General features: G+C 53.5%; 1 protein-coding gene and 1 non-coding gene across 11 annotated transcripts; both read left to right on the top strand.

Moving 5' to 3' along the window:
- Positions 1–2675: 2675 nt before the first annotated feature.
- On the top strand, positions 2676–2786 carry LOC113595535 (U6 spliceosomal RNA). Its single transcript, XR_003416062.1, has one exon. It is a non-coding gene; the product is annotated as a U6 spliceosomal RNA (small nuclear RNA).
- Positions 2787–6393: 3607 nt separating this feature from the next.
- Positions 6394–20040, top strand: LGALS12 (galectin 12). Of its 10 annotated transcripts, none has more exons than XM_053203020.1 (10): positions 6394–6643; positions 8152–8436; positions 8986–9074; positions 9158–9371; positions 10258–10377; positions 10906–10944; positions 11517–11543; positions 12141–12229; positions 17905–18055; positions 18914–20040. In XM_053203020.1, exons 3-10 carry the CDS (start codon positions 9034–9036, stop codon positions 19058–19060), a joined length of 828 nt encoding a protein of 275 aa, XP_053058995.1. In that variant the 5' UTR covers positions 6394–6643; positions 8152–8436; positions 8986–9033; the 3' UTR covers positions 19061–20040. The 10 variants fall into 10 exon arrangements, with proteins under 10 accessions (XP_053058995.1, XP_026901035.1, XP_026901040.2 ...); XM_027045233.2 differs by lacking the exon at positions 6394–6643 and adding an exon at positions 6697–6835; XM_027045235.2 differs by lacking the exon at positions 6394–6643 and adding an exon at positions 6699–6835 and having other exon boundaries at positions 8186–8436.
- Positions 20041–26031: the final 5991 nt, after the last annotated feature.

The following is a 26031-nucleotide window of genomic DNA, read 5'->3' as shown; positions in this document are numbered from 1 at the left end:
CTCTCAAAAATAAACATTAAAAAAAAAAAAAGAAAAAAGAAAGAAATCACATTGAGTCAATAAATCAGCTTGGCGATTTTGACATCTTTACAAAATTGAGTTTTCCAGACGATTACATATGATCTCTATCTGTTAGGTCTCCTTTAACCTCTTTCGATGAAGTTTCATATTGTTCTTTGTAGGGGGTGCCTGAGTGGCTCCGTCGGGAAAGTATTCGACTCTTGATTTCTGCTCAGGTCATGATCTCATGGTTCATGAGTTTCATCTGTGCTGTCAGCGTGGGAATCTCCGTCTCTCTCTCTCTCTCTCTCAAAATAAAGAATATATTACTCTTCATAAAGATTTGATCTTAGGTATATTACATGTTTCCCTCTACTCATTTGGAAGTTTACACTCTACTCTTTTATTTATTGCCCTTGAAATTTTAACATGCATGCTCAAAGTCTAAAAGTAATATCTTAAGCACCCCTCTGAAACAATGCAAGGGTGGAGGGGCAAGAACTGGACTGGACAGCTGGGAGAGGAAGGACTCCTACTTCTAGAAGGGTCCAGGGGCGCCTGGGTGGCTCAGTCGGTTGGGCGTCTGACTTCGTTCGGCTCAGGTCATGATCTTGCAGTCCATGAGTTCTGATGGCTCAGACCCTGGAGCCTGCTTCAGATTCCGTCTCCCTCTCTCTCTGCCCCTCCTCTGCTTGCTCTCTCTCTCTCTCAAAAATAAAATAAAAACATTAAAAAAAAAATTTAGAAGGGTCCCAAGGGAGACCCGGGTGCCTCTCTGAAGAGGTCCTCAGAGGTGACAGAGTATTGGAGTAAAGGAACTTTGCCTGCAGTCTGTCTACTGAGACCACACAAGCAGAGGCCTCAGCACTAGGACTGAAATGGCACAGAGATGGGGACAGTCCACGGACCACCCCCGGCTTCCCGGGGCCTGTCAACTCTGACCTTCCTCCTTGCCCCCACATGCGGTGATGTCTACACTCTGCTCCCAGGCCCTCAGGCCATGCACCTCACCCCAGGTGAATTAGGACACGCAATCAAATCTGTACACTGAGCTGTGGTTTTTGGTTTGGTTGATTTTCTTGGTCGGGTGTTTTCTTTATTTATTTTAGGGCTTTGCTTGCTTTTGTTACTTTTTATTATGGAAACATGCACATAAAAATAAAAGTCAGAGGAAACCGAATAATGGATCTCCACTAACCTTTCACCCAGCCTCTCCAGCTTACAGTGCATGGCCAGTCTTGCTTCATCTATACCCCCCCCACCCCCGCCAACTTCCTCTCAACAACCAGATTTTTCTGGAGCCCATGCCAGATGCCGTATCATTTCATCTGTAAGTATTTCAGTACATATGTCTAAAACATAAGGAATCTTTTAAAAATGAAGATGACCACGGCACCGTTAGCACATTTAAAGACATGTTAGCAGTTCTGTAATGTCATCAAATAGCCAAAGTCTCCCTCTCCCTGATTTTGCTTATATGTTTTTTTTACGTGGTTTTTGTTTGAGCCCAAAGCCACGTGGATCCATAAATTACAACCAGGGGATGTGCCTCTTAATTTCCTTTTGTGAAAGTGGGAGTCAGCAACTATCCTCTGCCATCCAGCCATTGCCTGTTTTTGTATGGCCTCAGAGCTAAAACTGGCTTTATATACTGTTGAATCGTTTATAGGGATGTCTGGTTGGCTCAGTCGATTTCCGTCCGACTTTGGCTCAGGTCATGATCTCATGGATCATGGGTTCGAGCCCCACATGGGGCTCTGTGCTGACAGCTCAGAGTCTGGAGCCTGCTTTGGATTCTGTGTGTGTCTCTCTCTCTGTCCCTGCCCCACTTGTGCTCTGTCTCTCTCTGTCTCTCAAAAATAAGTAAACATTAAAAAAAAAATTTTTTTTAAATACAAAAATATCATTTATAGATTTTTGTAAAGTTTATTTATTTATTTTGAGAGAGAGAGAGACAGGGAGAGAGAGAATCCCCAGCAGGCTCTGCACTGTCAGCACAGAGCCTGACGTGGGGCTCGATCCCATGAACCAAGAGATCATGACCTGAGCTGAAATCAAGAGTCAGATACTTAACCGACTGAGCCACCTAGGCACTCTTATTGTTAAGCCACTTAGAAAATAAGAGTATTTGTGTCATGCGAGAATTATATGAAATCCAACTCTCAGCATCCATGTTTGATTTATTTTTTTATTTATTTTTTAATTTTTTTTTTCAACATGTATTTATTTTTGGGACAGAGAGAGACAGAGCATGAACGGGGGAGGAGCAGAGAGAGAGAGGGAGACACAGAATCGGAAACAGGCTCCAGGCTCCGAGCCATCAACCCAGAGCCCGACGCGGGGCTCGAACTCCCGGACCGCGAGATCGTGACCGGAGCTGAAGTCGGACGCTCGACCGACTGTGCCACCCAGGCGCCCCATCCATGTTTGATTTAAACATCACCTTTAAGTCCCCTTTATTTCACCTTTAAAAGCCCTTTATTTTCAGACCGTGTTTGGCAACTCTCGCACGACAAGGGCAGGGGTGTGTAGTTGCTGTGGCATCTGAGACTTTATGGCCTTCAAAGTGTAAATATTTACTCGCTGGCCCTTCACAGAAAACGTTTGCCGACCTCCAGTCTTACCGGCTTCTCCTCCACCTCTTTTCTTCCTTGAAACTTTCTCATTGAAGTAACGGGGATGCTGGTGTGGGCACCCTACATGCTAAAATTGGAACAGTACTGAGATGATGACCATGGCCTCTGTGCCAGGAAGACACACACATTTGTGAAGCGTTCCATATTTAGAGGGGGAAAAAAAAACCAAACCCCAGAGAACCAGAGTTATTTGTCTTGTACAATACAATCATTCATGCCCTATATTCCTAGACACTGGTAACTAAGTATAGAGACTCAATCAAATTCAGCTTCGGTGACTTTTTCTTCCAGAGGATTCCATTAGCGTCCATGTGTTCTTCCATCAGGAAGTAAATATGTCTGCTTCTGTATCTTTCTGTGATGTCACCAACCGTTGACGACCAGCGCTAAACTATTTTGAGTTCCAGTAGCCAAAAGTGACTGGTGAGCGACAGGAACTGTCTGGGATATGATGAGGTCTGCAACCCCGCGGGAAAGAGGGAGTCAACACACGTGGCCCAGAGCCATGGTTGGGAATAAAAATCAAGCTACATCAAGTTTTTAGGTTGAGATTCTGCAATAAACTTATGTTCCATGGGGGAGGGGAGAAGGGTCGTAGGCTATACGTCAAAGAAATGAGAAGTGTCGTGTTAGCCTACGGAGGTTACCACCGGTGATGCTTGCTCTTTCCCTCCGTTTGACAGTATTTCTGTCCAGATGGTTTGATCTCTTTGGGAGAAAAAGAAGTAGGCTCTGTCCTATTGGCTCTCCCCTCCCAGGGTGTGTTGTCTCTCCAATTAGACTGGAAGCTCCCTGAGAGCCAGAGTGATTGCTGCTCCCTTTAACAGCCACCGCACCTGGTCATGCAAAATGGCCGCGACCATAAAAACGCACGGGGCAAAAGAGAATCAGAATAAATGGCAACTGTTTTCTCCAGAGTGTATTAACATGCTTCCAGACAACAGCATCTTTATTCCTTCAATAAATGCTGATCGAACATTGACAGAGGCCCTGCCCAGGCTCTATCCAGGCCAATTCTTGCACCCCCCACGTCCTCCAAACTGGTCTCCACTGGAACCAGCCAGCTCACACACCCCCCCCCACCCCAGATTACCTACAGCTTCCCTGTTTTTCCATTAATGCACCAGACTCTTCCCAATCCATTGGTTCAAGAGGCTGGAGTCTTCTGTCTGTCTGTGCGTTTGTTTTCCAGCTCCTTTTCCTCATCTTCCTTACCCAGCCACCTGTCTCATTCTGTGGATTCTTCCTCCCAGATTTCTGCTCATTATCCCCCCATTCCGTTCCACGATGGGTCCACGCTGGTCCCGAGAGAAACAGGATCCATGAGAGTTTCCAGTGACCTAGAAAGGGAATCAGATAGAAGAAAGGGCTAAGATGTAGAGCAAAATAGGTTCATCTGGGCACTGGTCCCTCCCTAGGCCCAGAGTGACACCCATTCAGCAGCAGGGATTGGGAAAGAAGCTGCTGGATCAGAGAACAGGGGAGAGTGAGGAACCCTGAGGTCCCTGACCGTGGATTAAGTTTCCCAGGCTACGAATTGGTTATTCACAGATAATTAGGTAAACTTGCCTCGGTTACAATCCGCAGCCAGTTAGAAGAAAATGTGCCTAGTGTCTGCTTGGGCCAGTACTGCTGGGGGAAGCGACAGAGAAGGAGGTGGCTGCTGGACAGGAGCCATAAAACCACAGCTTGTTACAGTCATTCATTCTTTAAATACATTTTGAGCACTTGCTCGGTGTCAGGCATTGCTTGGTACTGAGGGTGTAAGAATAAATTTGCCCTCATGGAACGTATAGTCAGGAAGGAGGGGGAGGGAGAGACAAACATTAAACAATTCTTCAACATAGAATGATGAGTATGGTAAGTGCTCTGAGGGAAAAGTCCAGGGGTAGGGAGCTGGGGTGGGGGTGGGGGGCCACCAGCCTGGGGCAGGGGAAGCCCCTCTGGGTTCAATGTCAGGGTCAGCAGCAGCCCTTTCCCCCTCCCCCACAAGTTCCCCTCACTCTGGCTCAGGAAGAGGGATTTTCCCTCTCCCACCCCTGGACAGACCAACGGGGTCTCATATTCAGTCTTGGGGGTCCAGGGTGACACCGGTTATAGGAATTCCAGGCTGAATTGTGCTCCGCTCCCAAAAATCATTATGTTGAAGTCCTAACCCCGGTAACTGTAGAATGAGACTATATTTGGACAAAAGGCCTTTAAAAGGGTCATTAGGGTAAAATGAGTTCCTATGAGTAGCATCCAAGATGACTGGACCACTTACAAGAAGAGATTAGGTCACAAACACACAGATCAAGGAGCGACCCCTCTGCAAGCCAAGGAGAGGGGTCTCAGGAAAAAAAAAATCCTTTCCGACACCTTGCTCTTGGCCCTGTAGCCTCCAGAACTGTGAGAAAATAAACATCTCTTGTGCAAGCAGGCACAACAGGCCGACTAAGACACCCTCCTTCTGCATTCAGACGAGGACGGGGGACTGAGGCTGGGTTGGGGAGTGGGGGAGGACACATTTGCCCCTGGCCCAAAGATCTGCGCAGGCTGGGAGGCTGGGATGGGCCCCCCTGCCCCTGCCCCACAGGATTCTCCACCTCAGCTTCTCCTCCACAGGGGGGAGGGGGGAGGGTGACCCTCTGATCGAATTTCCTAAGGCAAAGCGCCTTTAGCAGCCCACCTCCTCCTACCTCCTACCCGGCAAGATTTGAACAAGGCTCCTGGCTCTGCACCCCAAGCCCCGCCAGTTAAGCCCTAAGACAGTGAGTGCCTCTCACGCATCGACGTCACCTGGAGAGTATGTGCAAATGCAGATTCCTGCGCCCTAGCCCTGCCCCCAGAGTCTTCTCCAGTAGGTCTGGGGTGGGGCCTGAAAGTTTGCATTTCTACCAAGCCTGCTAACAAGCCACACTGCTGCCGCCCTTGAGAGGCTCTGACCGAGATGCCTTTCCCCAGAGGCGCCCCTGCACTTGCCCCTCGATTAGAGCAGCGGCTGACTCCTCCCTCTGCTAAGGCGCCCCGGAGCCTCGGCCCAGCCTGGTCCCGCAGAGAATTCCCTGCTGCCGGCGTGGTCGGATCCTGGGACCTCCCAACTCAAGATTAAGTTGAGAGATTGTACTGCCTTGTAGAGGGAAGGCTTTATGGGAATTTGGACCAGAACTGGAGCGACTCTAGTCCAAAGATTCCTGGGGGATCTTGATAAAGATCCGACCCCCCCCCCACGCGCCCCCCAGACACAGACCTCCCGTGGAAACACTCTTCTGGAGTCGCTCAATATACAGATGAGCAAAGGGTGTCACAGAGAGGGCAAGTGACTTGTCCCAGGGCACACAGCACATTACAGCAGCGGCTGGGTGAGAACCCAGGATCCCTTCAGCACCGGGTGGGTCCCGCCCTCTGCACCTCGCTGCTTTTTCTGAGCTTCAAGGGGTGCCCCTCTCTTTCTGCCCCTTTCTCCCCATCCCCTGCCTCCTTTCTGGTGACCGCAGCTGGGCCCTGGCATTTTTAGCCGAAGCCGAAATGGAGCCTCAAGGGACTGTAATCTTGCAAAAGGGAGAAAAGTGGAGGAAGGGGCAGGGAAACGAGGGGAAGAGATGAAAACCTCATGGCAGGAAGGGAGTAGGGAATGGGAAGCCACGGAATGGTGGCCAAGAAGCGGGGGCGGGGCTTCTCCGGGGACCTGCCCACGTGCACCATCACCCCTGCCTTTGACTGGGGAGAGCTCCCATGGGAGCCCCAGAAACCACAAACCGTCCGAGGCCTTAGAAGAGCCTGCCTCTGCCCTCCCTCTGCCACAGCTCTGTGCTGCAGACCCGGCTGTACACGGTGGGGGCGGGGAGCTGGTTGGCCAGCTGCTTAGTTAGTTCAAGCTTCCTGCTCCTGGACTCGGATTTCTGCTGCCAGCCCCAAGCCAGCCAGCCGGTGGGACTGGAGCTGGGGTGTGGACGAGGGGTAGACCGCTGCCCGGACCTGCCCTCCCAGGCCGGCTTCCAGGAGGCACTGGGGCCCGGCTGGGCCAGGTGAGGCTAACAGCTGGAAGAGCTGTCCTGGCACCAAGGATCCTGCCGGGGGGCAGGCGAGTCAGTGGGGGCAGGGCTCCTGGAATCCGGATCAGCAGGTCGAGCTGGAGGCCCTCCACCCCCATGTCACCCAGAGAAAAACCGGACCCTCTTCCCGACAACTTCATCCTGCAGCCACCAGTTTTCCACCCGGTGAGCAGCCACTGTGGTCTGGAATCTCCAGGTTTCGGGGCTCCCCCCACCCCAGCGGGGCCCAGACTCCCCGGCGGTGGGTGGAGAGGCCTTTAATCTTGGGCCCTTCTCCCCCTGCACCTGCCCACGGACTCTGGAAGGCCCTCCTGAGCTTAGCAAAGTAGCTGACCAGCTAATTCCCATTTGGGTGGGAACGATCATTGAGCTCACAGGGTCCTCACATTTTAAAAGCAGTAGAGGGGCTCCCGGGTGGCGCAGTCGGTTAAGCGTCGGACTTCAGCCAGGTCACGATCTCACGGTCCGTGAGTTCGAGCCCCGCGTCGGGCTCTGGGCTGATGGCTCAGAGCCTGGAGCCTGTTTCCGATTCTGTGTCTCCCTCTCTCTCTCTGCCCCTCGCCCGTTCATGCTCTGTCTCTCTCTGTCCCAAAAATAAATAAACGTTGAAAAAAAATAAATAAATAAAAGCAGTAGAGCCTGCCGGGAGTCAGTGCTGGGCTCCTGCTGCAAGACACGGGGCTGGGAGGCTCTGGGCTCCGGGGTAGTACCCCTGGGGGGAGCCACTGAGTACCTAGGGTACTCTCCTCTCCAGCCTGGAAGAGAGTCAGGTTATCCAACTCAGGGATGGCCGTGGGGTCCCCTCACTTCGTCCTCTTGCTCAGTGCCCTCACAGATTTTCTATTTTTTGTTTTCCTTTTAAATGTTTGCTTATTTTGCGCTGGGCAGGGGCAGAGACCGAGGGAGAGAGAGAATCCCAAGCAGGCTCCATGCTGTTAGCACGGAACCCAACACAGGGCTCGATCTCACGAACGGTGAGATCGTGATGCAAGTGGAAACCAAGAGTGGGGCGCTTAACCAGCTGAGCCACCCAGCTGCCCCCATGCAGATTTTCTGAAGTCTGGCCCTGCTTTACGGAAGGCTGACCGCCCAGCACACTCCGCCCTCCCCTCACTGAGCACTAATTATCGCTTTCTCTTTACTTGGCCCTCTCCCCCCAGGAGAGCTGCATCAGGTCCCTAGTTATAGGCCAGGCCCAGAGCCTGGGAAGTGGGAGGGACTGAGGTGCTGAGCCCGGTCAGCGGTGGGCCCTCTGGAGCCTGTGGGGCTCCAGCATCTCCCCAGTTGCCTGAGTAACAGGGTGCAGCCGCTGCCCAGGTCACCACCACTCCTCTCTTTGCACGCTGCCAGCTCCTGCCTGGAGGGCAGCACTGTTGGGGCTCAGCTCCTTCTAGATGGTTCGGGCTTCTAAAGGCTCCTGCGAGCTGGAGAACACACGTATGCCCACGCGTAGCTGCTACATGTTCACATTCGTTCTGCAGACACCTATTCAGAGCCCATGCTGTGCCCCGCCAGGCGCTGAGCACAGAAGGGGAAGACAGGGCTTCAGTTTTGAGCGGCCTGGGCCTCCCAGGCCCCTGGTCTCCCTTTAAGACAGCCAACCACCAAGCCAGCCATGTGAGTGACGTGTGCTGGGAACAGCAGGGAAGGGAAGGGAAAACTCGGGCGCCATAGTGGACAATGCTTGGAGAAGGTGTCGGAGAACCTTGAAAGTCAAGTTGGATTTCACAGCGTGGTGGGAGAGCACAGGAAGCAGCCCCGAAAAGGTAGGGACCGGTAAACGTGTGTGGTATGTTTTAGGACTTCCGCACAGCTTCTGTGTGGGGAAAGGTGAGCCTGGGAAGGAAGGCTGGGCCACCATTGGGTATCTCTCCAGGCGTCTATATCAAGGTCCCAACTTGTCCTTCCCTCTGCCCGCCCAACCACCCCCATTTTCTGGGCTCTGGCCAGTAAACGGTCCTCGAGAAACCTCAATACCAGGCTTCTAGAGGCCAAGATGGCATCCAATGGACAGCAAGCCTCGCTTGGTTGTGCCCAAGGAGCTGGGGAGAGGGGCAGGGCTGGTGCTCCAAGGGGGCGATGGAACTGAACTCGGCCTCCCCAGGGCAACGTGGCTTTGACATGTGAAGGTCCAGGAAAGGGGAGAAGGTGGAAGAGAACAGACCTTTCAGAGAAAACTGATTTTTCCCCATGAGGGCGGTTTCTGTTTGGGGCTGGAGAGTCGAGTCGTCTCGTTCCTCTTCTCCCCCCACCCACCTGGTCCTAGTAAAGCCCTCTCTCCAACCCTTTACGGATAGGTCTCTCCCCTTGTTCAGGTGGTTCCTTACGTGACGACAATTTTCGGTGGCCTGCATGCAGGCAAGATGGTCACGCTCCAGGGAGTGGTCCCTCTTGACGCACGCAGGTAAGGGCGTGCTCCGTGGGGAGCTGGCGGCCCCTCTCTGCCTTCGGGGTCCCTGGGGGTCTCTGACCAGGGGTGCCCACCAGGTTCCAGGTAGACTTCCAGTGCGGCTGCAGCGTGCATCCCCGGCCGGACATCGCCATCCACTTCAACCCTCGCTTCCACACCACCAAGCCCCACGTCGTCTGCAACACCCTGTACCTCGAGCGCTGGCAGGCCGAGGCCCGGTGGCCCCGCCTGGGCCTGCAGAGAGGAGCCAGCTTCCTCATCCTCTTTCTCTTCGGAAATGAGGAAATGAAGGTGAGGGGGGAGGGGGTGGGCCTCGGGGCCTAGAACCTGCTAGACACGGATGCCCTTCCGCTCCTCCTTCCTTCAGCTGGATGCCCCGGGTCACTGCGTTGAGGGGCATTGCCGGGAGGGCTTGAGAACCAAGAGGCCCAAGCAGCCGCTAAGCCCAGTTCCAAGCTGCCCCTGGGCCCACACGGCCTGGTACACACAGGGCAGCAAGAAGGCCCTGTCGTGCCTGGCCCTCAGGGGGCGCTACCGCCACGGTCATAGCAAGTACCTGGAGAGAGCCTGCGCTGTGCAGGACTCTGCTCCAGCCCTTCAATATCAGCTCACTGAATCCTCACCGCATCTCTGATGAGGTGGGTCCCCACCAGGGAGGGGAGCGGAGCAGGGGCAGAGCGGGCAGGGGGCAGGGAGAGAGCTCTACCTCGAGGCTTTGACCGCTGATGTGAACTCCTGCCAGAAAGATGCCAGGACCTTGACCTCCCCGGGGGGAAAGGGGAGCTGGAGGGAGCCAGCAGTGGACGGAGGGCCCTGGGGTGTAGGGGTCACGCGGCCTCCTGGACCTCTACTTCCTCACCTGTGGATGGGGCTGCTGGGGCCACTAGGGCAAATGAGGAACAGTGTGGGGAAAGTGCTGTGTCCCAGGCAGAGGGACACAGAGGGACAGTGAGAGGTGCATTGGTTCCAAGGCCAGGTCTGCCGTCCGCCAGCTGTGCAACCTCGGGAAGGTCGCATAAGCTCCCCAAACCCTTGGGCACCTCGTCTGTAAATCGTGCCTGTCTCTTAGAGCTGGTGTCAAATGAGGGACATTCCAGGTGAGGGTGCCCACCGTGGCCTGGCACGTATCAATTCAGCGTGCATCCAAGGCTGCTGTGCTGTCTGTCTGTCCCTCCAGGTGAGCGTGAACGGACAGCACTTTCTCCACTACCGCTACCGGCTCCCGCTGTCCCGTGTGGACACCCTGGGCATATTTGGTGACATCTTGGTGGAGGCCGTTGGGTTCCTGAACATCAACGTGAGTTCCCTTGGGGCCAATGTACGTCCAAGTGGATGCGTAGACAGGCCCAGATCCCCCTGCTGCCCCAGACAGGCCCTGTCACACCAGTTACAACCAAGGTGGAAGGGGGCCATCAAGGTGTGGGATGCGAGCGGGATGAGAAGGGGACCACAGAAGGGGACCCAAGAGCAATGGCCAGGAAATGAATCACTCGGACACTTGGCACCACGGGGCCCAAACAGCAGCTAGCTATGCCATTTGCACCCGAGGAGCTTGCTAAAAATGCAGATTCCGAGGGGCACCTGGGCGGTTCAGTCGGTTAAACGTCTGACACCGGCTCAGGTCACGATCTCGCAGTTTGTGAGTTCGAGCCCCGGGTCGGGCTCTGTGCTCACAGCTCGGAGCCCGGAGCCCGCTTCACGTTCTGTGTCTCCCTCTCTCGCTGCCCCTCCCCTGCCCGCGCTCTGTCCTTCTCTCTAAAAACATAAGTAAACATTACAAAAATAAATTAAAATCCCGTGTGTTGCTTTTTCTCTTTCCTGACAGCCATTTGCAGAAGGCGGCATTGAGTATCCGGTCGGATATGTGAGTCTCTGGGGAGCAAGGTCGGCCCTTACGGTTCCAGCCACACTCGCTGAGCCACTGAGCTCCCTCCTCCCCCCTGGCCTGACCTGGTTGATAAGAGCCAGCTGCCCCTTCCGTCCCTGCACGGTTGCCATGGATACCTCTGGCCCCACTCCAATCCCAAGCCAGCCTGGCCTTTCCTCTCCCAGCCCCAGCTGGGGTGGCTTGGGAAGATGGGTGGGGTAGGCTGGCTGCCCAGTATGGCCATCAGAAGATCCCTCTGGGGGGCAGGGGGGGTGCTTTCTGTTCCCAACCCAGGGAGGAAGCTGGGGTTGGCCTGCAGGACAGAAGGGGAGATGAGGCCCAAGGCCACACAATAAGTGAACGACAGACCCTCTCTCCCGTTCCTCCCCATTTTCCCAGAGCTGATGTGTGAATCCAAGAGGGCCCCCCTGGGGCTCCGATCATTCACCTGCATTGTCTTTAGAGAGATAAACCCCAAATGCCCTCAATTCTTAATAACAATATTAAGAGGCTCTTTCCCACCGAGCAAACACCACATGATCTCCATGCCCCCTCTCTTCCCTTGACAGCCCTTCCTGCTGAAGAGCCCCAGCCTGGTGAGTGACCTCCCGCCTGGGTCTGGTGGAGGTGTTGTCCTGGGAGGGCACCCCCCACCCACCCCCGCCCTGGTGGGAAATGGCCTCAACACCAAAGTCTCCCCTTCCTTTATAGAAGAAACCTGTGGGCTGCGGGTGGGCCAGGCTGCTTCCAGCTGAAGCTCCCGCTTCTTGTCTTTTCTCCATTGATTCTGCACACAATTATTTGATACTCTTCTGTGCCAGGCCCGGTGCCAGGCTCTAGGATAGAGGGACTAGCCAGTCTCAGCCCTCCAATGGATCGCAGGCTGGTGGGGAAGACAGATCAGTGAACAGGCCATCACAATTCAGGGTGCAGCGCTGGGGGACATACCTGGTGCTCGGGCCCCGGGAGAGGGGGGTGGCCACAGAGCTCTACCCTGAAGGGCCAGGGAGAGTCGAGCGCAGGAGACCACGCATGCAATAGGTGTTTAATAAATGAGCAAAGCTGAGTCTTCTCCTGGCTGCAGGCCCGACGTCAGACGTCCCCCGCTCCAGGGCTCCACGGCCCCTGGGGGGCGCCAGCCCTCCCCAAGCCCCTCTATGTGTCCCTTCTCACTTATCTCCGTCCCCCTACAGGAGGTGCCCTGCTCTCGGGCCCTTCCCCAGGGTCTCTGGCCGGGACAGGTGATCGTACTGCGGGGGCTGGTCTTGCCAGAGCCAAAGGAGTAAGTATGCAGATGGGAGGGAGAGAGAAGCAGCTCTGAGCCACGCACGAGCTTTGCAAGAATTTCCTCTTTCGTCTCCAACACTACCGCTCAATCGCTGAGTCTGTGGTTGGGACAGGTGCTCAGGCTGCCTCCATGGCCCCGACAGCCCCAGTGCTGGGAGTATCTTCCCCGCCGGTACATCTGGGCGGGCCAACCAGCCTCTCGTCGCCGCAGGTCCCAGCTGGGACTTCGGGAAAGGTCCTTTAAAGGTTCAGGCTGAGACCCAGAGGGCAAACTCCACCTCCCAGGGCACCCCAGAGAGGAGGCATTGGGAGCTTGGAGCGACACACCAACTACACGGGCGCTGCCTGACCTCTCCCACAGGGGGCGCTCCTGCTCCATTCCCTAAACCCAGGGCTCCAAGCCAGACTAGTCTTTTCTTCCTTTCTCCCCTCCTTTCCTCCTTTCCTGTCTCCTTTCCTTCTTGCTGGAATCACGCTGGATTTCATGACTTTTCCGGGCCAGATCCCCCGGGTGTGACTTCTGCTGAGGACACTTCCTCCCTGTGCACCCTCAAGGCAGTTTCTTTTCCCTTCTGGGCTTCAATTTCCTTGTCTGTAAAAAGTGGTCATAATACTGCCAGCTTCAGGGGTGGGTGCAGGCTTAGAATTGTGCCAAGCACATAGTAAGGGCTCCACAAATGTGGTAGGGGCACAATTGTCTCCGCGGAGGGGCAGGAGAGGAAGGAGGGTGCCCCGTATTCTCCCTTTCTGTTTTGTTTTTGTTTTTTTTTTTAAATTTTTTTTATTTTTTTCAACGTTTATTTATTTTTGGGACAGAGAGAGACAGAGCATGAACGGGGGAGGGGCAGAGAGAGAGGGAGACACAGAATCGGAAACAGGCTCCAGGCTCTGAGCCATCAGCGCAGAGCCCGACGCGGGGCTCGAACTCACGGGCCGCGAGATCGTGACCTGGCTGAAGTCGGACGCTTAACCGACTGCGCCACCCAGGCGCCCCAATGTTTATTCATTTTTGAGAGACAGAGAGAGACAGAGCATGAGTGGGGAAGGGGCAGAGAGAGGGAGACACAGAATCGGAAACAGGCTCCAGGCTCTGAGCCATCAGCGCAGAGCCTGACGCGGGGCTCAAACTCACGGACCGCGAGATCGTGACCTGGCTGAAGTCGGACGCTTAACCGACTGCGCCACCCAGGCGCCCCAATGTTTATTCATTTTTGAGAGACAGAGAGAGACAGAGCATGAGTGGGGAAGGGGCAGAGAGAGGGAGACACAGAATCGGAAACAGGCTCCAGGCTCTGAGCTATCAGCCCAGAGCCCGACGCGGGGCTCGAACTCACGGACCGCGAGATCGTGACCGGAGCTGAAGTCGGACGCTTAACCAACTGCGCCACCCAGGAGCCCATTGGTTTTGGTTTTTAAAGCACTGACCTCACTAGACTGTTGCCCTGCACGCTCTTGATCAGGCCTGCGAGCTCTGGGACAGGCTGGCAACACAGCCCTGGAGGGCACCGACCTCCACAGCCTGGCACAACTGGGTTGGAATCCTGGTTTTGCCTCCTATAAACTATGTGCTCTTGGGGAAGTCACTACACCTCTCTGAGGCTGGAGTCCCGAGTTTCCCCATCAGAAGTAAAAGACAAAGATCGTCTCTGTCGTAAAGGGAAAATGAAAGAGTTCCCAGCGATAGGAGGAACACCCTCCCCAACAAAACTTGGAGACATGACACCAGCTTTACATCCTAGCTCAAAGTCTAATGGTCATTTTTTTTTTTTTGAGATTTAATGATCTATGTTAATTTTTTATCTTTTTTGAATCCAAATATATATTTTTTTCAGGAGTAGAATTTAGTGATTCATCACTTACATCTCCCTTACATATAACACCCAGTGATCATCCCAACCAGGGCCCTCCCTAATGCCCCTCACCCCTTCACCCCCTTAGCCCATGCCCCCACCCAACACCCCACCAGCAACCCTCAGTTTGTTCTGTATTTAGGAGTCTCTTGTGGTTTGTCTCCCTCTCTGGTTTTATATTATTTTTGCTTCGCTTCCCTTACGTTCATCTGTTTTGTATCTTAGATTCCACATATGAATGAAATCATATGATATTTGCCTTTCTCTGACTTATTTCATTTTGCATAATGCACTTTAGTTCCATCCACGTCGTTGCGAATGGCAAGATTTCATTCTTTTTCATTGTTGAGTAATATTCCATTGAATATATATACCACATCTTCTTTATCCATTCATCAGTTGATGGACACTTGGGCACGTCCCATGCTTCGGCTATTGTTGATAGTGCTGCTATAAACATTGGGGTGCATGTTCCCCGTCGAAACAGCACACCTGTATCCTTTGGATAAATACCTAGCAATGCAACTGGTGGATCGTAGAGTAGTTCTATTTTTAACTTTTTGAGGAACCTCCATATTGTTTTGCAGTGGCTGCACCAGTTTGCATTCCCACCAGCAGTGCAAAAGAGATCCTCTCTCTCCGCCTCCTCGCCAACATCTGTCGTTGCCTGAGTTGTTAACGTTAGCCACTCCGACAGGTGTGAGGTGGTATCTCATTGTGGTTTTGACTTGTGTTTCCCTGATGATGCGTGATGTGGAGCATTTTTTCATGTCGGTTGGCCATCTGGATGTCTTCTTTGGAGAGGTGTCTATTCATATCTTTGGCCCCTTTCTTCACTAGATCATTTGGTTTTGGGGTGTTGAGTTTGAGAAGTTCTTTATAGATTTTGGATACTAACCCTTTATCTGCATGTCATTTGCAAATATCTTCTCCCGTTCTGTTGGTTGCCTTTTAGTTTTGTTGACTATTTCCTTTGCTGTGCAGAAGCTTTTTATCTTGATGTGGTCCCAAGAGTTCATTTTTGCTTTTGTTTCCCTTGCCTCTGGAGACATGTCAAGAAGTTTCTGCAGCCGAGGTCAAAGAAGTTGTTGCCTGTTTTCTTGTCTAGGATTTTGATGGCTTCCTGTCTTATGTTTAGGTCTTTCATCCATTTTGAGTTTATTTTTGTGTCTGGTGTAAGAAAGGGGTCCAGGTTCATTTCTCTGCTTGTCGCTGTCCAGTTCTCCCAACACCATTTGCTGAAGAGACTGTCTTTTTTCCATTGGATATTCTTTCCTGCTTTGTCAAAGATTAGTTGGCCATACTTTTGTGGGTCCATTTCTGGGTTCTCTATTCTGTTCCATGGGTCTGAGTGTTTTTGTGCCAGTGCCATACTGTCTTGATGATTACAGCTTTGTAATACAGCTTGAAGTCCGGGATTGTGATGTCTCCAGCTTTGGTTTTCTTTTTCAGGATTGCTTTGGCTATTCGGGGTTTTTCTGGCTCCATCCAAATTTTAGGGTTGTTTGTTCTAGCTCTGTGATGAATGCTCGTGCTATTTTGGTAGGAATTGCATTGAATATGTAGATTGCTTTGGGTAGTATCGGTATTTTAACAATATTTGTTCTTTCAATCCATAAGCATGGAATGTTTTTCCATTTCTTTGTATCGTCTTCAATTTCTTTCACAAGCTTTCTATAGTTCTATAGTTTTCAGTTTTATAGATTTTCCACCGCTTTGGTTGGGTTTATTCCTGGGTGTTTTCTGGTTTTTACTATAATTGTGAATGGGATCGATTCCTTGATTTCTTTCTGCCGCTTCATTATTGGTGTAGAGAAATGCAACCAATGAAAAGTCAAATGGTTATTATTAGTGACACGGCAAGTCATTTAACTGCTCTTTCTCAAGGACATCGAATTCACATGCCTTCAGAGGCCTGACAGGTCACAGAAATAGCGAAACGCTGGGCTGGGAAGGCAAAGTGGAAAGAACATTTCCATAGACCCGCTCATGCCAGATCTTCTGATTATTTTAAAAGAGAAGCTGGAAGCCACTTTTGTACAAACCTTCTCAACTTTTGACCACAGTAGAAGTCGAAGAACACGATGGAACAGCCTGGACATTTCTCTAGGCCACTTCAGCCATGGGCCGCCCACATCAAGACATAACACGGTGCCTGGCATTTAGCAAGCCTGCAACAAATGTTGGCTGTTACTGTTGTTTTCTGGAAGCGACCGTGGCTTGAATTGGACAGAGAGAGTAGGAGTTAGAGGGCATGGAACTCGCCTGCATTAAACATCTGTCCTTTCCTCTCCAGCCCTCCCCCCAATCACTGAGGCTGTGGGGGTGTGGCTACAGCTGCTAAGAGGTTCCACAGAACTTCTCTAGGTGTCTGTCGGGGGGAGCCTGTTGTCCGGCCTGGGGCTGTGCTGGATAGGGCCAAGCTGGGGTGGGAACGCTGAATTCTTAGGCCAATGGGAAGACAAAGACTTTTCTGGGGAAGCACAGGGGCAAGGGTTTGGGGCTGGAGGCAGGGTCCCTGCCTTCCAAGCTTCTTCCCAGTGGTGAGCCCTTGCCGGCCCCCACCCAAGGCTGGAAATGTACGGGGCGTCCTCCTGGCCCAGGTCCAACAGGATCCCTTTTCCACACGTTGCCCTCCCACGGGCATCCTGGCCTCCCAACTGTCAACCGCCTCCTGCTAAAGGGTCAGTCACCAGCAGCTTCAGGGGTTTTGTTTCAAAGGTGACTTTGGAAGCTCCCAAGACATGAGACAGAATCTGGCTGCCCTGTGAGGGGCAGACGCCAGGCAGCAGGAAGCCCCCCAGATCTGGCGTCCTACATTGTTCACATCGCAGCGCAAAGCCCCACAGCTCTTACTAGTACCAGAGTCAGTCTCGGAACTTCTCGTCCCCGTCGGTTATATGGGCCGATGAGCCTCCAGGCACAGGATTTCTGAGAGGACTCCGGAGAAGCTAACAGTAGGCGGTAAGACACCTCCTGTGTGCCAGGTACTTACTAGATCTCCCGTCCGTTATCTCCTTTGTTCCTATCAGTGGCCCTATGAGATAGGTATTGTATTACATAGCAGTATTTTTAATTTTATTATTATTATTTTTTTTTAATGCTTATTTATTTTTGAGAGACAGAATGGGAGCAGGGGAGGGGCAGAGAGACAGAGGGAGACCCAGAATCCGAAGCAGGCTTCAGGCTCTGTCAGCACGGTGCCCGACGCGGGGCTCGAACCCACGGACTGTGAGGTCATGACCTGAGCTGAAGTCAGACACTCAACCGACTGAGCCCCCCAGGCGCCCCCATAGTAGTATTTTCTAAACACTAGATGTGATTCGCGTGCTTATTACGTGCCAGGTCCCGTTCTCACACTTTACCTATGTTACTCAGTTCTCACAACTGAGTAACATGAGGCAGGTACTGTACTCTTCTCCCCACTTGACAGAGGAGGAGACTGAGGCACAGAGACAGTGCCTTGCCCAAGCTCGCAGGACTAGAAAGTACCAGAGCAGAGCTGAAGCCGGGGAGCCTGGCTCTAACCCCTATAGCTATTTTCAAAACACTTAAGGCAACACCTGCCGTATGGTAAATACTGGTAAATACTGGCGACTACTGATACAACGATCCCCATCTTGCCGAAGGGGAAATGAGGCTCCGACAAGGTCACGTGCTCCGCTGTGGTCCCCGGCCGCCCCGTGGCTGCAGCTGTGCTCAGGTGTCCCCACCCCTCCGAGCCGCCGAACCTTCCAGCTGCTCTCCCACATCCGCCCCTCCCCTCAGGATCCGGCAGCCACAGCTCAGGGGCGGCCCCTTCTCCGACCCCCTCTTGCAGCCTCACGCTGAGCCTGCGGGACGAGGCGGCTCATGTTCCTGTGACGCTCAGGGCTTCCTTCGCAGACAGAACTCTGGCCTGGATCGCGCCCTGGGGGTGCAAGAAGCTGATCTCGGCCCCCTTCCTGTTCTACCCCCGGCGATTTTTTGAGGTCAGTCGGAGCCGAGCGGCCTCATCCCGTCTGGCGAGAGCCAAAAGCTGCATTCCCGTGGGGAGCCAGGGGTGCGTCCTGGGGAGGGGTGGAGGATGCGGGGCTGGGGCCAGAGCCTGCCAGAGAAAACATCTGTGCCACGGCTCTCAACCCCCTACTCCCCAGACGCGGATTTAATTAATCGGGGCTGCCCCTGGCATTAGTGTTATTTTTTTTTTTAGATGAAATTTATTGTCAAACTGGTTTCCATACGACCCCCAGTGCTCATCGCGACAGGCGCCCTCCTCCATGCCCATCACCCTCATTGGTGTTTTTTTTTTTTTTTTTTTTTAACGTTTATTTATTTTTGAGACAGAGAGAGACAGAGAATGAACAGGGGAGGGGCAGAGAGAGAGGGAGACACAGAATCCGAAACAGGCTCCAGGCTCTGAGCGGTCAGCACAGAGCCCAACACGGGGCTCAAACTCACGGACCGTGAGATCATGACCTGAGCCGAAGTCGGACGCTTAACCGACCAAGCCACCCAGGCGCCCCTCATTGGTGTTATTGAAAAAAAGAAAAAGCCCCCCTAATGACTCCAAAGTGCAGCCAGGGTTGAGCCCACTGCTCGAGGGCACGCAGCCGGCACAGAGGGTGAAACTGAGGCCCAGGGCTGAGACGATCCTTGTGGAAAGGTCACAGTGATCTGGTGACAAGCGGGGCACCCAGTCCTGCCCTTTCCCACCACCGGGCGCCCTACGGTTCCCGTCTTTGTGACCTCTGAGCGGAGGGCTTGCTGGGTGGGGCATCGGGCAGGCAGTGCACCGCCTGTCTGTCTGTCCGTCTGGGAGCCTGCAGGGCCCTCCTGTCCTTTTCCAGGTGCTGCTCCTGTGCCAGGAGGGAGGGCTGAAGCTGGCGCTCAACGGGCAGGGCCTGGGGGCCACCAGCGTGCACCAGCAGGTCCTGGAGCAGCTGCGGGAGCTCCGGATCAGTGGCAGCGTCCAGCTCCACTGTGTCCACTGCTGAGGAGTGAGCCAGGGGCCCCGCCAGGGAAGAGAAGGACCCGCCCACGCCCGGCACCCCTCGCTGCGGCTCCGCTCTCCTCCCTTCGATACGCTGTGCGCCTGTCACCCCCCTGCTTTCGGAGGCCCCAGCCTGGGATTGGCACCCCCTGCGCGCACTCGCATCTCATCCACAAGCACTCGGTCCCGGGGCCACGCTGTGTGCAAGGAAGGCTAAAAATGACTCTCCAGCGGGATGGCCGTGTGCCCGGCCACGGTGCTACTGCTGTGATTCCTGGTACATCTGGGGCATTCCTGGTATGTCTGTTTATACCGTCTGATTCCGTGGCCTCCACTTCCGGTGCTATTTTTCCTTGTATTTTCAGCTTGCCTGCTTGCTGTCGGGTTGATGAAATCTTTATCACCCTCCCTACCTTTCTTGTCTTCTACTGGGTTGGAAGTTATAACTGCATTTACACTTCTAGTGGTTTTCCTTACTTTTTCTTTTTCTTTACTGTTTATTTATTTATTTTGAGAGACAGAGAGAGAGAGAAAGCAAGTGGGGGAGGGGCAGAGAGAGAGGGAGAGAGAGAATCCCAGGCGGGCCTCCACACTGTATCAGGACAGAGCCCGACACGGAGCTCGAACTCACAAACCGTGAGATCATGACCTCACCTGAAATCAAGAGCCAGACGCTCAGCCGACTGAGCCACGCACGTGCCCCATTTTTTATTATTTTAGTAGTAGTAAGATTGACTTGGGGAATGGGTAAAATTCTGAGTTTTAACACGTACGGAGGTTTGTGTAACCACGACCGCCACAATCAGGACATGTGAAGACCCCATCACTCCAAAACCCTCTCTTGTGTCACTGCTTTGTAATCATACCTCCTTCATCCCTCCCCTGACCCCAGCAACCGAGGATCTGTTTTCCACTCCTACGTGTGGCCTTTTTTGGAAATGCCGTATCAATGGAATCCTACAGTATCTGACCTGTTGAATCTGGTTCCTTTCATTGTGCATCATCGTTTTAGATCCTTCTAAGTAGCTGTCTGCATCAGGGACCAGTTCTCTTTATTACTCAACAGTATTCCATTGTGCCACAATTCATTTACCTACTGACCCATCGAAGAACACTTGGGTGGTTCCAGGTTTGGGCAGTCATGAGTAGAGGTACAAGTCTTTGATGAACATGAGCTGTAATTTCTCTAAGGTAGGTACCTGGTAGTGCGATTTCTGGATCATACGATAAAGGCACCTTTGACTTTATCAGACACTGCCCAACAATTTTCCAGAGTTATTTCAGAGTGGCTGTGCCCTTTTGCATTCCCGCCAGCAACGTGGGAAACTTCTAGTGGTTCTGCATCCTCGTACTTGTGATTGTCAGTGGGGTTTTTTTTTTTGTTTGGGTTTGGTTTTTGTTTTTTAATTTTTTTAATGTTTATTTATTTTTGAGAGAGAGAGAGACACACACACAGAGCGGGAGCGGGGAAGAGGCAGAGAGAGAGGGAGGCACAGAATCCAAAGCAGGTTCCGGTAGGTGTGGCAGCACAGAGCCCGATGCGGGGCTCGAACTCACGAACCGTGAGATCATGACCTGAGCCGAAGGCGGATGCTCAACCGACTGAGCCACCCAGGAGCCCCTCTTTTCTCCATGTTTTAACTGAGTTGTTGGCCTTTTTACCCTTGACTTTGAAGGGTTCTTTATACAAGCTGGATAGAAGTCCTTTGTCAAATATGCTATTTGTAAAGAATTTCTCCCCATCTTAGCTTGTCTTTTCATTTGGTTTCTTCCACCGAGTATCAGTTGGGTTTTGGTGAAGTCCAGTTCAACAATTTTTTCTTTCATGGATTATCCTTTTGGTATCATAGCTACAAACTCTTCGTCTAGTGAGAATTTCTCCTTTGTTTCCCTCTGAAAGCTGTATACTTTTGTTAAGTAATGAAATTGAACCAACTAAATCCAGAGATCTAACAGGCTTTGTTAAACCATTCATGTAGGGCGAGCTCCCCATGTGGCAAGCAGAGAGGTGCTCCAAGGAGTTAAACAAAATGGAAGGTTTTTATTAGCAAGAAAAGATTGGTCCAGGCAGGCCTGCTTTCTAGGGGAAAAGGCAAGGGGTCTTATCATGACCTCATCTTTCTTTGGGGGGTGGAGGGGACCCAGGTGCTCACTGATGCTGATGGAAAGAAAAATTTCCTGACTGGTTGAGGCCACATTTCTGGGGGAGGTTGAAACTCCAATCAGATCGGGGATTGAGCCTCAGTTTGGGAATGTAATCTAAGCGATGCCATTTGGGGCCTGCCGTCTTCTTTTTGAGCAACCTCAATAAACCCAACTTAAATAAAAAGACTAGTCTGGAGGGGCGCCCGGCTGGCTCAGTTGGAAGAGCATGCGACTCTTGATCTTGGGGTCGTGAGTTTGAGCCCCACGTTGGGTGTAGAGATAACTTAAATAAATAAATAAATACTTAAAAAAAAAAAAGACTAGTTCGTGGAAAGTAAGAACGTGACAATCAGGGCTCGTTCAATTATTTTATGAAATGATTAGAGAGAGCACCTTGTTTTCATTACTTACATATTAACAACCCTCTGTTAAAAGGGAAGTTTACGCTGAACTACATTCCAAAGCCATCTCCCAGACCAAGGCACGGGTATTTTCCGAGGGAGATCGGCGACTCCCTCCCACAGCCGCTCTCTGACTGCACATTCCAGACATCCTGGGAGTCCTTAAAACATGCCAGTTCCTGGTGCCCACCCCAGAGGGATGAAATCAGAATGTCTGGGTGTGGGGCCTGTGCCTCAGAATATTTTAGGAGCTCCCAGGAGATTCTGACATGCAGCTAGGATTGGAAATGACTGTTTCAGGCCCCGAAGACTCTGGACATTTCTGTACCTTTACATATGAAATTGCTCCAAGAAAGAAAAAGGCCTAGTGACCAGCCCGCTGAGAGCAGGGCTTGAGAGATGGGACCCCAGCAGGGTGGGGATCGAGGGTAAGATGAAGTAGCAATGCCAGAGAAGAGGGGGACACCCCAAATTAGGGAGCCAAGCCCCCCAGGCATACCAAGAGCGGGAGGGAGAGTGGAGAATGTGCCAGACCCAAAGGGACAAGCTCTATGCTGATGAGCCTCAGGTAGACCCCGTGACCTCTCTGGTCTTCAGTTCCTTCACTGTAGAATGAGGATAAGTCATTGCTCTGATCACCCCACAGGGCTGTGGGGCTCACGTGGGAGCAGCCCTCTCAGCTTTCCAGCACTTTCCGACACATTTCATTCCTATAAAAACCCTGTGATATAACAGGATAAGGATGACGCAGGGCCGACCGGCCGAGTAATTTGTCAGAAGGTCACAGAACGGGTCTCGGGGTCCTCGATTCAGGAACCAGCTCGTCCTGTCTCCTGGTCAGGAGCTCTCCACTGATTATCCTCTTGAACGTGGTTCCCAAGGCATACAGCCCGAGTTCAAATCCTGCTGTGTCTACGAGCTTAGAGGTCACGGCTTTGGGCAAATTCAGCGCATCCGCGTGGCAAGGTATGAACAGTTACATCAACCCAGCGGGATGGTTGTGAAGTGAGGAGTCAAAATTGCTTAAAATACTGCGTACTGAGTTGGAACTCAATAAACGGTGGCTCTTGCCGGACATGTGAGCAATCAAATGTCGCCCCCTCCCCCCCAACCCCCTCCCCCGGCATGAGCAGAACCAGGCGGATGGCCCCGTGCTCCCGGCCACTCAAGGACATTCTCAACCAGGTCTCCAGGCATGGCGCTTGGCGCACCTCCTGGGAAGCCAGGGAGGTGAGAACGCGGGCCGCGTAAGGGATGTCCGGCCCTGCTGCGCCTCTCACGGGGTCCCCTCGGCGCGGGGCCCAGATGCTAGAGTCTGGGAAAAATGACCCGCGCTCCCACCCCCCAAGTCGTGGAGAAGGAGGGAGGGTCCCAGGACTACACGTGTGTCTGCTGAGCACACGTTCATTAGGTGTGTGTTCACGTGCCTGTGTGGTTGCGTTTCCGCACCTGTGTCGTCATGACGCCATGTGTCCCAGCATCTTTCCGACGTGTCCAAGCACCACTCCCAGAAGTCCCTGTGGAGTCCCTTACCTCCTCGGAGGCTGACCCTCGAGCCCAGCACCCCCCCACTCGTGGTGTCCATGGCCACGGTGAGGCTCCTCCTTAGATTCCCCTCCTGGCCTTGGGATGCCATTCTCTCTTGGCTGGTGTCCTGACCGGCAGCTCGGGCAGGGAGCAGGATCTCGGGGTGGGGGTGAGGGGGGTCACACAGCTGAAGGCAGTGGGGCGGATGTCTGCCAGCCCGTCCTCCCATCCACACAACCTGAGCAGGAAGCATTATCGCCCCTTGTTCAGGTGCAGGAACCGGGGCTCCCGGACGGTGATGACTGGCTCAAGGTCACTTGTGTGAAAAGGCTGAGCTGGGTCTCTCCTCTGCCCACGTCTCCCACCGGCTGCCCCCCGTGGCCCTGCCTTCCACACCCCAGTCCTTGCCGTCAGTGTTCCACCCAGGACACCCCAGCTGCAAGAATCGACACTTTCCCGCTTCCTCTTCCTTCTATATTCCTGATCCCGGGAATGACATTGGCACTCTAACCCTTTATTCCAGGCTTTCCAGTCCCCAAAGAGGGCCATCCTAAGTCTTCCATTCCCCTCACACACCCCTTCCCTCCACCCAGCCTCCATGTCCACCCCCACCACTTGTGTCCAGTCCCAAAGTCCAGTCAATGCTAACTCTAGAAGCTTCTCCTGAATTCACCTCCTCGTCCATCTCCCACCCCCTGAATTGGCTCGGGGCAGCCCTGGCCCGGCCTCTGTGACCCCCACAGCCTCCTGACCACCCCCTGCTACCCCACATCCCGTCTCCCCAAGACCCACTGTGGCCTTCCCAAAGGGTACATGTGGCCTCAGGGCACAGGGCACGCCCTTTGGGCAGCGGCTCCCAGGCCCTCCTGAGCGGCCCTTCCTCAGCCCTCCTCGCCCTCTGCCCCACCCCGGATGACTGAATGGCGTGCCCCCCCCTCACCACGGAGCTGGCTCCTGCCTCCGCTCCCCTGCACATCTGGCTGTCTCTGCCTCCCATCACCTCCCCTCCTCCCCTCCTCCCCCTCACCCCCCACACCAGACACCCCTCTCCAAGAAGCTGCCCCCCAGGGCCCCAGCCTGGCTTGGCTGCCACTCCCTGGGGTCCCCAGGCCCCTAGGACGTCCCCCTCCCTCTGCATGTCTCGCTGGCATTCCCTGTGGCCGTCTGCACCTCCCCCCTTCACCTCCAGGATCCGGTGAAGGGCCTGGCTTGGCATGGGGGCCCAGGGATGGTGAACACGAAGGGGCTACTCACCTCATCCCTAAATGCCTAAGCCCTCAGCTGGGGCGCTGTCAACAGGATCCCAAATCTGAGCTTGTTCCCTCCCTGGATGAGGAAACAGAGGGACACTGGGGACAGGACAGCTCCCTTCCAGAGTGAGGCCAGACAGCCTTCGCTTTTCCAGCTGATAAGTAAGACATGCTTTTCAGGAATGTTCCATTCCCGGGAATCAATGCACGAACCCCCGGCTTGTTCCTTTTCAGCTGCACGCCACTGAGTGCAACTTCACCTGCAACTTCAAAGACACAGAAAGGCGGGGCTACTGGAACCTGATAGTTCACAGCCTAGGTAAGAACGGTCTGGAACGGAGAGGAAAAGACTGCAGAAGGAAGGAGAGGGACAGAGGTGCCGTGGGGGGGGGGGGGGGGTAAGAACCTTTGGCCGGAGCAGAGGCCACACGATGGGGATCAGTTCACCTCCCAGAGACTGAAGGTGCCCCCCCCCCCAGACACAGCATCAAGCCTCCTCTATGGGCTGCCTGGGGGCAAGCGGGGCCCCTAAGGCCCAGACAGACACAGCTTCTAGAACAAGAATCCAGCTCCCTTCGTGTTTCACTCACTGTGCCTTCCCCTCCCTACAGGCCAGGCATGCAGTCAAGCCCTGGGGACACAGACAGGAGCTATCCACTCGGAAAAGACCTCATAGTCCGTCCCCCCGCCACCACCTCCAGGGAAAAATAGGCTTTTATATAATAATGGCATGTTTCCACAAGTTTTCAAACTAGCAGCTGGTGCCCACTCTTCCCAAGCCCCGCAAAGCAGACCGAGGGAGCCAACCCCCAGCAGAAGTGCCCTTATACATCAAGAGGACCTCCGCGCAGACATCACCAAGCGGAGGCTGAGTAAGCCTGGCACCTGCTGATCGCCCGCCCCGCCTTCCATACGAACTCCGAGAATCTCACTCTTGGTTCCATTCTGCCCTGCTCAGAGCCCCTCGCTCACTCACCGGGCATTGAACCCAACTCGGAAGCCTGAGAGGTGACCGTGATGTACAGTCACACAGGGACCCCTCACACGCGGAAGCAGGAGAGGGATACTGCCCCTGGGAAGCATCCCTGACCCGAGGGAGGGCTACATCCCGACTCCCACCTGAATATTTCATCAGCTTTGCTGGGGTAACAAACACACCCCTCCCCATCCCCCGTATCAGCAAACGCTTAGCTCTTCTCCTTCATGTAACCTGAGGGCTGTGGATCAGTGACGATTCTTCTGGGCTTAGCTGAGTTTGGCTCATCGAGTTCAGGCCTTCCACCACCAGGGGTTCATTCTGGTACCCCGGCTGAAGGGGCAGCCTCGAGCCGGGACGCGTCTTCCTTGGGACAAAGAGCACAGGAGCTAAAGAAGCTGAGCCTAGCCGGGGCACCTGGGTGGCTCAGTCGGTAAAGCGTCGGACTTCAGCTCAGGTCATGATCTCGCGGTTGGTGAGTTTGAGCCCCCGTCGGGCTCTGTGCTGACAGCTCAGAGCCTGGAGCCTGCTTCGGATTCTGTGTCTCCCTGTAGCTCTCTGCCCCTCCCCTGCTCATGCTCTGTCTCTCTCTCTCTCTCTGTCTCAAAAATAAATAAAAACGTTAAAAAAAAATTTTAAAGAAGCTGAGCCTAACCATGCGCGTTCCTATAAAACT

The sequence above is a fragment of the Acinonyx jubatus genome, chromosome D1, assembly GCF_027475565.1.
Source record: "Acinonyx jubatus isolate Ajub_Pintada_27869175 chromosome D1, VMU_Ajub_asm_v1.0, whole genome shotgun sequence".
Lineage (NCBI taxonomy): Eukaryota > Metazoa > Chordata > Mammalia > Carnivora > Felidae > Acinonyx > Acinonyx jubatus.
Note: the sequence above shows the minus strand (reverse complement) of the source record. Positions and strands in the feature narration are given on the sequence as shown.

What these genes read in the sequence shown, in the direction of transcription:
- LGALS12 (XM_053203021.1), top strand. Translation starts at nt 6,767, where the DNA reads ATGTCACCCAGAGAAAAACCGGACCCTCTTCCCGACAACTTCATCCTG. An exon ending in TTGGGTTCCTGAACATCAAC is followed by an intron (nt 10,378 to 10,905) that starts GTGAGTTCCCTT and finishes CTTTCCTGACAG; the next exon opens with CCATTTGCAGAAGGCGGCAT. An exon ending in ACCCCCGGCGATTTTTTGAG is followed by an intron (nt 18,056 to 18,913) that starts GTCAGTCGGAGC and finishes GTCCTTTTCCAG; the next exon opens with GTGCTGCTCCTGTGCCAGGA.